Raw genomic sequence first — 13,776 nt, forward strand, 5'->3', positions numbered from 1 at the left:
GAACATGAACATAAAACTGTGTCAGTGCCTAGCTCAGGGCTGTGAAAAGCAGTTAGCACTCTCAGCCAGTAGGGTGGGGTGACTCCACATGTACCAAGGTATGGTAGAGGGTCCCCTGGAAACCCACTGGTAGCTGTCATTATGGTAACCTGACCTATTGTCTATTGCTCTGTGCAAAGAAATGGATCTCTGAGATCTCAGCCTTCTGACTGATAGAGCTAGAAGCATCCAATAGAACACAGCAACCCACAAAACCCCCTAAGAAAATTGCCTCCTCCCAGGAGGACCTTGTACCTAGCACTCAGATGTATACTGGGACAAGGAGAATTTTGCAGAAGGCTCAATATTGTTTGTTGGCCCTTCCTGATCCTCAGGCTGAGCATATTCTCAGGTGGGCATGGCAGCAGGAAGTTATCCTCTACCATGTGGGACAGTTAAAAGAGAAGTAAGAGCAGAAGACCAGCAAGGAAGCTGAAATAAAAAACAGCAAAGCTTAAGAGAGAGCAAGATGAAAGAAGCAGCTACCCTGTCCAGAATTCGTTAGCTTCTTCCTGCCATGGCTTCCCACTCCTTTGGTTGAGCCAGTCAGGCTCCTCCATGGCAAAGCTGAGATCCAAAGTAAGGAGATTTCTGAGAAGCAGGGGGCCGGGGAGAAAGCAATCCTGGTGCCCCTTTTCCTTGTATCGCTACAGTCCACATTCTCTGAATTTACCTGGACTTTATTCTACAAAACAAGTATATCTCTGACAAGCTGCAACCTTCATGTAAAAAGCAAACTGAAGAACTAAGTCTATGGTGACATGCCCTTCACATGTCTGCTGACCAGGCTTCTTAATACATGACTCCTGCACTTCAGTATTACCTGAACATAAAGGTACCAACAAGAAGCCTTTCCTACCTCCAGCATCGGGACTCAGCTCGGAATCCTTGGACATTGTTGTCCCCTCCAATCAAATACACGAAGTTGTTGAGCACTGCAATGCCCTGGTTGGACATGCGGGGGGCCAGAGAGGCAGTGAAGTGTTTCCATTCTCCTAGCAGGGGATTCAGGTACTTGGCCTGGTCACTGAGGACTGTGGATGGTGTGGAGTGAATGCCCCCAAACCCTACAACACACTGGAAGTCTGAACGAAGCTCCGTCTGGGGGCTCTGCAGGCTGGGCTGCAGGCTCTCATTCCGATGATACATAAGGGCACTGGCCACTGTGTCCCTCAGTGGGCTGGGGTCCAGCTTGTCATGTAGCCGCTGAAGGACCTCAGCTTCCATCAGAGGAAACCGCACTGTTTCAAGGAGCTTGGGAGGTTCATGCAGTGAGATCTGGTCAGCCTGCACCTGCTCCAAGGTGTAATGGTAGAGCAGGGCCCCCTCATACACCTCAGTCTCACAGGACACCTCCAGGCGATTGCTGCTGAGGAGGGAGTAGACCTTCTCCAAGGGAAGCTGGCGATACTTGTCAGTCCGTGAGAAGGCTACAAAGTTTTTGAGGATGTAGGTGTCCAGCTGCTCCGTCAGGCGGCTCAAGTCAAAAAGCTCTGCCAGCCGGTAGACATCAAGGATATTCTCCTCGTCCACCCAGGACATGAGGAAATCACAGCAGAAATGGATAATTTCTGGGATCTGCAAAGAGAAGGACACCCACTTAAGCCTGGGTTGGCCAACAACATTGAGGAATGGGATAGAGTGATGGCAGAAATAAAGCTTACACAGCCCCTCTCAACTGTCCCTAACCTTTCCAGACACACTAGAGCTATCTGGGGATTACAACAGACTGACTGGGAAACATACCAAGTGGGCCAAATGTGGCATATTCTTAATCTCTAAGCCTCAGTTTCCTTATTTATAAAACAGGAATAGTTAAAGTTGAGAGGAATATGTTGACAAATGCACAGGAACTAGCTGGCACAGAGGAGATCCTTCATATATGCCAATTATCTTTTTACATCAAAAGTACAGGCTCTCTCTAGGGACTGGGGATGTGGCTCAAGCAGTAGCGTGCTCGTCTGGCATGCGTGCGGCCCGGGTTCGATCCTCAGCACCACATACCAACAAAGATGTTGTGTCCGCCTAGAACTAAAAAATAAAAAATGTTGGAAATTCTCTCTCTCTCTCTCCTCTCCTCTCACTCTCTCTTAAAAAAAAAAAAAAAAGAAAAGAAAGAGTGTTATTATTAAAAAAAAAAAAAAAAAGTACAGGCTCTCCAGAGAAGAATGAAGCAACATAAACTGTCACTGTGTCAGGCATCCCTGATTGGGAAGGTGCCCTGGACTACTCCCTGACCCCACCTAGGGCTTTTTATAAGAGTCTGCCTCTCCAAAAGTAAAGGGACTGAAAACATATATCCAGTTCTTTTCTCCTGCTAGACTCTCACTATAGGCAGCTCAGTCAAAGCTGCAAGCCCAGAGATCCCACCAGAGCCCATGAGGCCTAGGCCCAGGCCCAATGTCACCCACACAACCAAAACTTCCAGCAAAGCATCTCCAGATACCTGCCCAGCATTCATCTCAAGACCATGACTCGGCTTTCTTGAAAATCTGGCAAGCCATCCTGAGACTCCTGCCTGAGTCAAGAGACCTATTTGACTCCAGTGAGAGCAGAGTCCCCAAGTATCTGAATTACATATTCTCAACTGCATAGAAGCACTGATGGATGGGAAGGAAAACAACTGAGAGAATGGCAATTGGATGAGAAGGAGCCAAGAACTGATCTATAACCTGATCTGCTCTGTGCCAATGCTGTTCAAGGATACCCTGGGCTCTGATAGGCAAAGCATGGCAGAAGAAAAGACATAAGGATGTGTTCTAGTGAAAAATACCTGGGATGACAAACCAGGTGCTGATAAATTCTTTAGGAAACGGGATTTTAGAGTTTCTTTAAAAATGGAAATATAGTCAGAAATGGTGGTGCATGCCTATAATCCCAGTGACACAGAAGGCTGAGGCAGGAGGATCATAAATATGAGGCCAGCCTTAGCAATTTAACAAGACCTTCAACAACTTAGCAAGACCCTGTCTCAAAATAAAAAAATAGGTCTGGAGTTGTAACTCAGTGGTAGAGTGCTTTCCTTGCATGTGTTAGACACTGGGTTCAATCCTCAGCACCACATAAAAAATATCTATACCAATAAAATAAAGGTATTGTGTCCACTACAAAGGAAAAAAATATTTTTTATAAATAAATAAATAAATAAATGAAAAGTAAACTTACTGGTAAAGACTTCAGCTCTTGGGTTCAATCCCTAGTACCAATAAATAAAAATAAAAATGGGAGTATAGCTGGACTTCTCTATTTGCAGGTTCTACTTGTGAAGAAACCAACTATAGGTAAAAAAAAATATTCAAGGCAGGTACAGTGTGCACACCTGTAAATCCAGTGGCTTGGGAAGCTGAGACAGGAGGAATGTGAGTTCAAAGCCAGCCTCAACAACAACGAGGGGCAAAAAAACTCAGTGAGACCCTGTCTCTAAATAAAATATAACACAGGACTGGGGGTGTGGCTCAGTGGTTGAGAGTGCCCCTGAGTTCAATGCCTGGTAGCCCGCTCCCAAAAAATCTTGCATCTGTACTGAACACATACAGACTTTTTCTTGTTATTATTCCCTAAAGAATACAGCATAACACCTATTTACATACCATTTACATTGGATTAGATATTTCAGTAATCTAAAGATAATTTATGACAGAAGGATGTGCATAGGTTATATACAAATATCATACCATTTTATAAGGGACTTGAACATCCTTGGAATTTGGTATCTGCAGGGGGTCCTAGAACAAATTCCCCAAGGATACAGAGGGAGGACTGTACCTAATCAACAAATTAACTATTGCACATAGTGGAATTTTACTGGTATTTGAAGCTTATTAACAAATATTTAACTCTTTTTTAAAATTTAAAAGAAAGCTCAGGCTTGCTTACCAGGTGATATGCTAAGGGCTAAATGGACACCTGCAAACTGTTAGGGAGGTATGTGCTCCACATGAGATATCCTCATGGTGCTGTGTTAGATTCTGAAAGTCTTCATTTGACCACTTGTTTTATACCTTAGCAGGTACTTCTGCTTTGCCTCTTTCTTCTAAACTACTACTTCTGTCATAGGCCTGGGTCCTGAAGACCAGGTTTTGAGGAGAATGTGAGAGCCAGCTCTAGATGAGCTTGAGAAGCAGTTCCCTGGAAAAAACCTGGTCTCCCACACCTGAACCTCTCTGCTTCCCATCCTATCCTTCCTATCCTGTTTTCAGAGCCCTGTGATAGATGGAATTTCATGGGGGATACAGCCGAGGCACACCCATGCAGAGGCCCACAAAAGGCACAGAGAAGGGAAGCATTTGTATGGGGTGACCCAGAAAGAACAGTTTTGTTGAGCCAGGCATGGTGGTGCATGCCTGTAATCCCAGTGGCTCAGGAGGCTGAGACAGGAGGATCAAAAGTTCAAAGCAAGTCTCATCAACAGCAAGGTGCCAAGCAATTCAGTGAGACCCTGTCTCTAAATAAAATACAAAATAGGGCTGGGGTGTGGCTCAGTGGTCAAGTGCCCCTGAGTTCAATCCCTGGTACAAAAAATAAAATACAATAAATAAATAAATAGAAGAGTTTTGTTGGAATTCAGACCCAGGTCTCTGGGGACACTATGAAGTCAGATCCTGGACTAGCACAGAGCACAGCATACAGGGGCAAGCTACCAGGAGTCACTTGCTATAGTAACGAATGGACTCCATGATGTTATGCCAGGTAAAATTACTTTATAGGCTGGGGCTGTAGCTCAGTGGCAGAGTGCTTGCATAGCATGTGTAAGATACTGGGTTCAATCCTTAGCACCACATAAAAGTAAAAACAAATAAAATAAAGGCATTCTGTCCATCTACAACTACAAAATTTTTTTTTAAAAATTTGCTTTATACAACACTGATTTGTAAAAAATACACTAAAAACAAAGTCAGTTGCTGCCCCCAAGATGGCCTTGGGCTCTCAGAAGCAATGGTCAAGCCAACAGAGACTGTGGTATTAGACCATAGTATTAGGGAGGATAATTTGTTATCCATATGCATGAGCAATGCATGGAGGAAGAGAGGGCAGAAACCAGCTAGGAGGAGGATATAGAGAGATGGAAACCAGAAAAAAATGTGAAAGAAATGGAAACAGAACAGAGACAGTTACAAGCATGATTAAAGAGGATGGACTTATCCAAATCTGAATAAAGTGAATGAAAAAGATGGAAAGGCTCAAAGAGTTTGAGGTTCTGGGCCCAGGGTGCTGGTACAGTGGTCAAAGGACTCAGATCAAGGAGACTAAGGGGAACTCCAGGAGGGTGCACAATATGGAAAAGGAGATGGACAGGAGGATCTCAGTCACACTGTGGGGAGATTTTCTGAGCCAGCTGAGGAGGAAAGGGTAGTGCTGGGAGGTTGGAGAACCAGATGAATGTTCCCATGCAACCATGACAGGGAGGTAGGAATAAGAGAGATCTCTGAATGAAAGAACACAAGGAAAATCTTCTGCTATAAAGGCCACACTAGGTCAACTCCACCCACCCCTCATGCAAGTACTACAAGACAAATCATGCTTCGATCAGCCTAACAAGTATGTATGGAACACCTCATACCTAATCAGAGAGCAAGCAGGGTGTGGGAGGCTACCACAGCCTTGGTGTGCCAGGTAGGGCTCCAGATACCCACAAGACGGTTGAGTTTTTCCTAATTGGCCCAAACAAGCTCTCACCTGAGTAAAAAGTCAAGCGTGACAAACTCAGTGTAACATTTCATTTCACTTTCTAGAAAAGTGGGAAGAAGTGACTCAACCTAGACTGAGCTTCTGACTAACACCTGAAGGTCCAGCCCTGTGTAATTGCTCCCACACTACTGAGTCAATGAAATCTTCTGAAACTTAAGACACACCACCAAACCTTCAAAAATTTCTATACTTCTATAGGAAACAAGTATCTGAAAACAATTTTAAAGAGATGGGAGTGGCTGAACATAGAAAGCAGGCAGAAAAGGCCTGCACATGCTGGGCTGGGGATGCCGACATCATGGCACAAAGACCCTTACATACACAAGCCTCAGGGTCACCCCACTTGCTTTTCTGCAAGATCTTTTTCCTGGCAGGGAAACCAAGTCAGGGAGAAGGAGCAGCAAAAGAGTGAAGGGCAGAGGCAAAAAACAAGGTTGCCCGAGGGGTGCTGGAAGTCACTCTGCTTTAGTTTCTTCATTGCCTGGTGTCCTGACCCTTCTGACCTACATTATACCAATGCCACTACCCAGTGGGCACCATGGGTATCTGGAGAAATTCCAAGGGGATACAGATCTGCTTTGCTTGATGAGGTGAGCCTTACCTGAAGCTGGCAGGCAGCGACCAGTGTCTCCTGCACGTTGCTCAGGCTGAGCTCTAATTCAGAGGTGTATATGAAATGCAGGATTTGGCACATGGCATTGTAGGACACACCATGGATCAGGACCTCTTCCTGTTCCATCTCTTTCAATCCCCCAGCAAACATTCCTCTGCAAAGTTAAGAGAAAAGACCATAGTTATAACAGTCAGATACCAGTCCAAGCCACAAAGAACATTTAGAAAGGAGAATCAAGTACCAAATAGGGTGACAGAGAGTGGGCTGCCTGGCAGTGTGCATAGTAGAATGCTGACCACTCTATGCTCCGAGTAAGCAGCATGCACATGGAAGTCAACTTATGGAAGGAGCCTGAGAGTCTGGGCAGCCATTCTAGAAATCACTTGTCTCCCTTTCCATGGGCTTTCAGGTGCCCCATATACACTTTATGAAGGCAAACCCATGCCTGCTTGTTTTTTGCTTCATTCACTAGTGCAGTTCTCAGGTCAGAGCAGCAGCTACTCCAGAGTATGTTTGGAAAGAATATGCTAATTAGTGGGAAACAAGTAATAAAAATAACAGTCATTGCATTCAATATATGTTTATTAAGCTCCAACCAAATGCTAATAACAATTTCCAGAGAAGAAGCGATAATCATGAAGTACATTGGTAAGATTCCTATGTACAAGTTTAATGCTAGCAAAGGACAAACAAGAAAAGTTAAAAAAAAAAAAAAGAAAGAAAAGAAAAAAGTAAAAGAAACATGGTATTTTGGATTTGGAAATGCTGGGAAGGAACTCAACAGGGCATCTGATCTGGGTGTAACTCACTGGAGCACTGAGATGAAGCAGGGATAGGCTCCTCCAAGGAACTGAGACCTAAGGGTAGGTTGATAGCAGTACATGCCAGGCAGTGGAGGGCATCCCAGGTAAAGAGACAGGTGTACAGATTTTGGGGGCAAGGAAAAGCTTAGGGCAGCCAAGACAGGGGGAAATAAGTAGGAGGTGAGTCAGGACCAGGCAGGCCGGCAGGCCTGGTTACCTCTAGGGAAGGGTAGACTGTGTGCACTAAAATCTGAGTTTAATGAGACTCTGCCGTGTGGGAATTTTACAGAGTGTAGCATAAACAAACATTCTGGAAGCCTAAAGCAAAGGGCCTAAAGAAGGGCTGGAGGGGTAAGAAGGATCAGTTAGACAGGAGGCTCCTACAGGTGACCTAGGCCCTGGACAGGTTGGTATGGCTGCAGTCACAGCTGAGAGTTCTGAAGAGCTCTACTGGGGCACAGGAGAGAGAATCTACTGACAGACTTATTTCAGGAAGTGCAGGGAGGACTCAGGGACTTTGCCAGATGACTGCTGGGTAGATGGGGATACTCTTATCAATGGGTAAAAATTCAGGAGGAACTAGTTTAGGGAGAATAGTCATTGTCCTGTCATTGACATGGTCAACGTAAGATGCCTGTGAGATAACCAAGTAAGGACATGTGATTAGGTACCGAGAAGTAAAAAGTTGGCAGCCAAGGATGGAGTGTTTTTGTTGTTATTGTTTGATTTATTTTGTTTTGCTATGCTGGGGATGGAACCCAGGGCCTTGCACATATTAAGCAAGTGTTCTATTACTGAGTTACAGACCCAGCCAAGGGCTGAAGATTTAAATGTGACTTGAAGATAGTAGAGCCACTTGAAGATAGTAGAGACCCTATTTCAAAACAAAAATAGATAGATTTTTGTGTTTCAACTGGGTAACATACATTGCTCAAGATTTAAAATCTACTGAAAATCTGCTAGTACCTCATGTCCCAGCTTCCAATTGGTTCCCCTCCCAAGGGTAGCACTCACTATTCCTGAGGTAGTTCATATTCAGCACCTTAGTTTTTACTTAACTAAACATCTTGTAAACTGATCCTTATCTATGTGAATAAGGTTCTACATTTAGATTAGTTAGAATCTTCTTGCTATTTCGCATACTGGATAGTCTCCCCACCCCACAGCATTCTGCATCTATATATGCCAGGATTAATTACCACAAAAGCAGCTGCTGGGACATACAATCACACTTTGCTCTTCTTACATCATTCCCTACAGTGGAGCCAAGTACCTCCGCTGCACCCACAACCTAGGAAGCTAACTCTGCTACAATGAGAGGGAGAAATCTTACAATGAATGAGACAGAAAACTCTCATCATGTGTCTAAGAACCTTTTTTAAATTTTTTTTCTGAATAGAAAAAAATTTTGCCGATTTTCTATTAGTTGAATTTTGTTCCTACCTTTTCATTTTTGTTTTTGTAGTGCTGGGGGTTGAATACAGAATCTCATGCATGCTAGGCAATCCCAGTCCCTATCTTTTGGTTTTATGATGCTTTCTGAATGCATAAATTTGTCTTTTGCGGGGAGGTAGTGTTGGGGATTTGACGTAGGGCCTCACACTTGCTAGGCAAGCCCTCTATCATAGCCTTTTAAAATTTTTGTTTTGAAATGGGGTCTCACTGAATTGCCCAGGCTGCATCTAACATGTGATCTTCTCACCTCAACAGCTGAGAGTCTTTGTATTTTGTGGTACTGGGGACTTAAATCCATTGGCACTTTGCTACTGAGCTATACCCCAGGCTTTTTTATTTTTGTGACAGGGTCTAAGTTGCCAAGGTCAGCCTCAATCCTGTAATTCTCCTACTTCAGCATTCCAAATTGCTGGGATTATAGGTGTGTCCCATCACATGTGTTTTGTTTTTAATGTAGTCAAATTTATCATTTTCTTTCTTGTGTCTGAGTTTTACGTCAAACTTAGGACTTTTTCCCTCTGGGTTGATTATATTAGAAAACATTTCCCTATATTGTCCTCTAATTTTTTTTTAAAATTGTTTAATACTTCACACTTAAAACTGTTGATCTAGCTAAGATTTAACTCAATGGTAGAGTACTTTCCAAGCATGTACAAGGCTCCTGGATTTGAACTCAAGCACTGCAAAAACAAAAACAACTGTTGATGCGTGTGGAATTAATTTTGGTATAAGGTGTAAAACAAAGGTCTGACTTAATGCTTTTCTACTTGGTAACCCTGATGTCTGTCTACCCCTTCCTGATTTATGATGCCTTTTTATCACCTACAAAGTTCCTGATGTGCTCATGACATTTCCAAAATTCCTAGACTTTTTCTATAACCTTTCCTCTCTTTACCCACCAGAAGCCATTTCAAATACTTCAGCTTCATAATATGTCCAGGTTAGGGCTGGTCTCCTTTCATTACCTTTGCTTTCAACAATTTCTTAACTGCTGCTTGCTTTCTTTCACTTGACCTTTATAATTAGCTTGTGCACCTCCTCCCAATAAACCCTCTTAGGAAGAAACACATTAAACGTCTAGGTAAACAAAGAGAGAACTAGCATCTTTGCAGTGAACACAGTGGACCTTCTTATGTGTCCAGTCACCCTTGTGGTCTCTTTTAAGGTCTTGCAAGTCATCTTCCTACAGACCTGGCACATGCCTGGTAAGTTGATTCCCAAACATTTTACTCCACGTGTAGCCAGCCTCTTGAAGCACTTCCCCATGCACTTTGTAGTGGTCTGCACTTTTCAGAACTGTGCCATTGCATGCACTTCCCTTGTCTGATTCCTCTGCCCAGCACCTCCAAGATCATGATGTCAACACTGATCACTACCCCCTGAGGAGGTACACTGGCACTTAGACTGACAGATTTCATCATCTTAAGAAAGGATCCACTGCATGAACCTTGACTGGACCCTGAATGGAGGGAGGGAGGAGGAAATATAAAACATTTTAAAGACAGTTAGGAAAATCTGAATATGGACTCAAATATCAGATGAAATTATGTAATGATTATAAATTTTCTTAGACTTTATAATAGGTATATCAGAATGCCCCTAAAGAGGCACACTGAAGTATTTAGGGATAAAGTGTCATAATGTCTGCAATTCCTCTGACGTGAATCTTACAAAATGTTAGTAAGTGATGAATCTAGGCCAAAGGCACAGATGGTCACTGAACTTGTCTTTCTATTGTTCTGTAGGATCAACATCTTTCAAGATAAAAATCAGGTAGGAAAAAAAATCCCAAAAGAAAAATTATATACATATCCATTCCCTTTTATATATTTTTTAACCAAAAATTGATATTTAATTCTTTAGTATATACTTACTACATTTTAATAACTCAGAAATTGTGTCAAAATTGTTGGGTTGAGCATGGTGGTACATGCCTATGCTCAGGAGGCTAAGGCAGGAAGATCACAAGTTCAAAGCCAGCCTTAGCAAAAGCGAGGCACTAAGCAACTCATTGAGACCCTGTCTCTAAATAAAATACAAAACAGGGTTGGGGATATAGCTCAGTGATTAAGTACCCCTGAGTTCAATCCCTGGTACCAAAAAAAAAAAAATGGGAGTGCAGTGTGGTGGCACATACCTGTAATCCCAGTGACTCTAGAGGCTGAGGCAGGAGGATCACAAGTTCAAGCATAGCCTAGGCAACTTAGCAAGTTCTTGTGTTATAGTTTGGATGTGAAGTGTCCCATAAAAGCTCTTATTAACACAGGAATATTCAGAGGTAAAATTATTATATTATGAGAGCTGATCACTAATCAGTTCATTCTAGTTTGAAGGGTGTTAACTGTAGTCAGGTGGGGCAGGGCTAGAGGAGTTGGGTCACTGGGGACACTCCCTAGAAGAGTGCATCTTTCCTGTAGCTCTTCCCCTCCTTCTCTTTCTGCTTCCTGACCTTACTATGAGCTTTCATCCACTGGGCCTCACCTTAGGCCCAGAGCAATGGAGTTGGCCATCTATTGACTGAGACCTCTGAAACCGTGGGCCCTAATAAACTTTTCCTTCCTGCCAGATATTTTCATCATGGTGACACAAAAGCTGACACCCTTCTTCAAAATTAAAAAGGGCTGGGGACATAGCTCAGGGGTAGAACACTCCTGATTCAAGTACAAATATATAAAAAAAAAGTTAAAATAAAAATGTTCATACCTCATGCCCAATAGGATGGCCCCTATTTAAAAAACAAACAAAGAGAAAATAATGAATTGGTAATGATATGGAGAAATTGGAAACCTTGTGCACTGCTGGTGGCAATGTAAAATGGCACAACTGCTATAGTGATTCCTCAAAAACTTAAAATTAGAATTATAATTCAGCTATCTCACTTGTGGGGATACAGCCAAAAGAATTGAAAACAGAGTCTTAAAGAGATATTTATATACCCATGTTAATGATAATATTATTTACAATAGCCAAAAGGGGGAAGCAGCCCCAAAATCCATGAACAGATGAATGGATAAGCAAAATATAGCATTTCCATACCATGGGATTCATTCACTCTTAAAAAAAGGAAACTTTGTCTTATGCTACAACATGAATAGACCTTGAGGTCATTATGCTAAGCAAAATAAAACAGTCACAAAAGGATAAATACGAAATGATCCCATTTATGAGGTACCTAGAGTAGTTAAATTCGAAGAAAAGGGAAGTAGAATGGTGTTGTCAAGGTTGGTGGAGAGGAGATAAAGAAGAAATAGAGCTTGGTGGGTACAGAGTTTCAGATTTATAATATGAAATCTTCTGATTTTTTTTAATAACAATATAAATATACTTAATACTACTGAGCTGCACAGTTAAAAAAATGGAGATGACAAATTTTATGTGATTGTTGGTGCATGTGTGTGTGTGTCTGTGTGTGTGTGTGTTTACTAGGGGTTGAACCCAGGGGCATTTTGCCACTGAACTAAATCTCTAGTCCTTTATATTTTTAATTTTAAGATAGGGTCTCACTAAATTGTTGAGGCTGACCTCAAATTACAATCCTCCTGCCTCCACCTCCCAAGTCTCTGTGATTACAGGCATGCACCCACCATGCCTGGCATGTGTGTTTTTAAAATCATAATTTTATTTATTTATATTTTTTTAAAGATAGAGAGAGGAGAGAGAAAGAATTTTAATATTTATTTATTTATTTATTTTAGTTTTCGGCAGACACAACATCTTTGTTTGTATGTGGTGCTGAGGATTGAACCCGGGCCGCACACATGCCAGGCGAGCGCGCTACCGCTTGAGCCACATCCCCAGCCCCTAAAATCATAATTTTAAAAAGGATGTTCAAGGGCTAGGGATGTAACTCAGTGGTAGAGTACTTGCCTAGCATGTGCAAGGCACTGAGTTTGATCCCCAGCAATGATGAAAAGATGTTCACCAAGTTCCCAGCAGTTAGTGACCAACCAAAAAAGTAGGGGGTATGAATACCACAGAACATTCTGCAGCAGAAAGAATGAAGCCACCTCTACTGTTGGTACCTGGAATTTCCAGGATATCCCAAAGCGCAGAACCCTAACCCAGTGTGCTGTCTCTGAAATGATGTGGAGGAGAAAATTTCCTGCAATGGTTCCTTTTGGTCCTAATCCTCATCCAACACTGTGAAGACAGAATGTTCAGAATTCAGGTTTTAACTGAGAAATACTGTGCATGCTGGGCATGGTAGTATACGCCTATAATCCCAGCTATATGGGAGCTTAAGTAAGAAGATTACATGTTCAAGGCCAGTCTCTTAAACTTAATGAGACCCTGTCTCAAAATAAAATAAAATAAAAAGAGTGGGGATGTTGGGGATGTAACATAACTTAGCAGTAGAAAAAGAAACACTACATGGGGCTGGGGTTGTAGCTCAGTGGTTCGATCCTCAGTACCACATAAAAAAATAAATAAAGATATTTATATTTTTTAACAACAACAACAAAAGAAATACTATACATATGCCATACAGGAGGTTACACCAAGTGGGATCTGGATTAATACCTCATATTCAAATACCTTAGTATTTCCAAAGTAAAATTCATAAAGACTCACACTAAGCAGGACAAAATTTTATATATATATATATATAGTTTTGTGGTTTAATGAATTTGAATTTCAGAACTTTTGGGGTTTTAGAATTGTGTATTAGTGTTTGCAAAAAGAAAGTGTATGGACGTTTAAAAAAAGAGACAATGTGTGTAGATATTAGAAACATTTAAAAACAGGTTATAAATTAGGGGTACAACTCAGTGGTAGAGTGCTTGCCTAGCATGTGCAAGGCTCTGAATTAAATTCCAAGTACCTGCCAACACATATACACACATACACATAAAGTATTTTGCTCCATAATTCCTAAAACTAAAAATAGAGAGCAAAAGGGAAAACTACCATCAAGCATGGAAGATAAAAATGATCAAACAGAATCAGAGGTGGAATGGAATGACCATGGAAAAACTGGGGTGTGAGTCCCACTCTCTCAGTTGGAAGCCCTTCCTCCTTCTGAGCTTCATTCCCATCAGCAGGAAAGGAGGGTAGTGGCACCCAACTTCTTAGGGTACAGAGCCATGCAGACAAGAGAGGAAATGAAATACAGAAATGTATTTGTTTATGTCATAGGTACTGTTTGGCTCTCCATGTGACAAATGCTTGTGATGGTTA

General features: G+C 42.1%; 1 protein-coding gene across 6 annotated transcripts in view; it reads right to left on the bottom strand.

Moving 5' to 3' along the window:
- Positions 1–13,776, bottom strand: part of Klhl22 (kelch like family member 22) — a 44,611-nt gene that overhangs the window by 21,996 nt on the left and 8,839 nt on the right. For 5 of the 6 annotated variants that reach the window (XM_013362524.4, XM_013362525.4, XM_013362523.4 and 2 more), the window contains exons 3-4: positions 6,329–6,494; positions 899–1,617 (exon numbers count right to left, since the gene is read on the bottom strand). In XM_013362524.4, coding sequence (XP_013217978.2) covers positions 899–1,617; positions 6,329–6,494 — 885 coding nt within the window. Of the gene's footprint in view, positions 1–898; positions 1,618–6,328; positions 6,495–9,789; positions 10,058–13,776 lie in introns of those variants that run through there. The other variant, XM_021732681.3, reaches the window with a different exon arrangement.

The sequence above is a fragment of the Ictidomys tridecemlineatus genome, chromosome 2 (assembly GCF_052094955.1).
Source record: "Ictidomys tridecemlineatus isolate mIctTri1 chromosome 2, mIctTri1.hap1, whole genome shotgun sequence".
Classification (NCBI taxonomy): Eukaryota; Metazoa; Chordata; class Mammalia; order Rodentia; family Sciuridae; genus Ictidomys; species Ictidomys tridecemlineatus.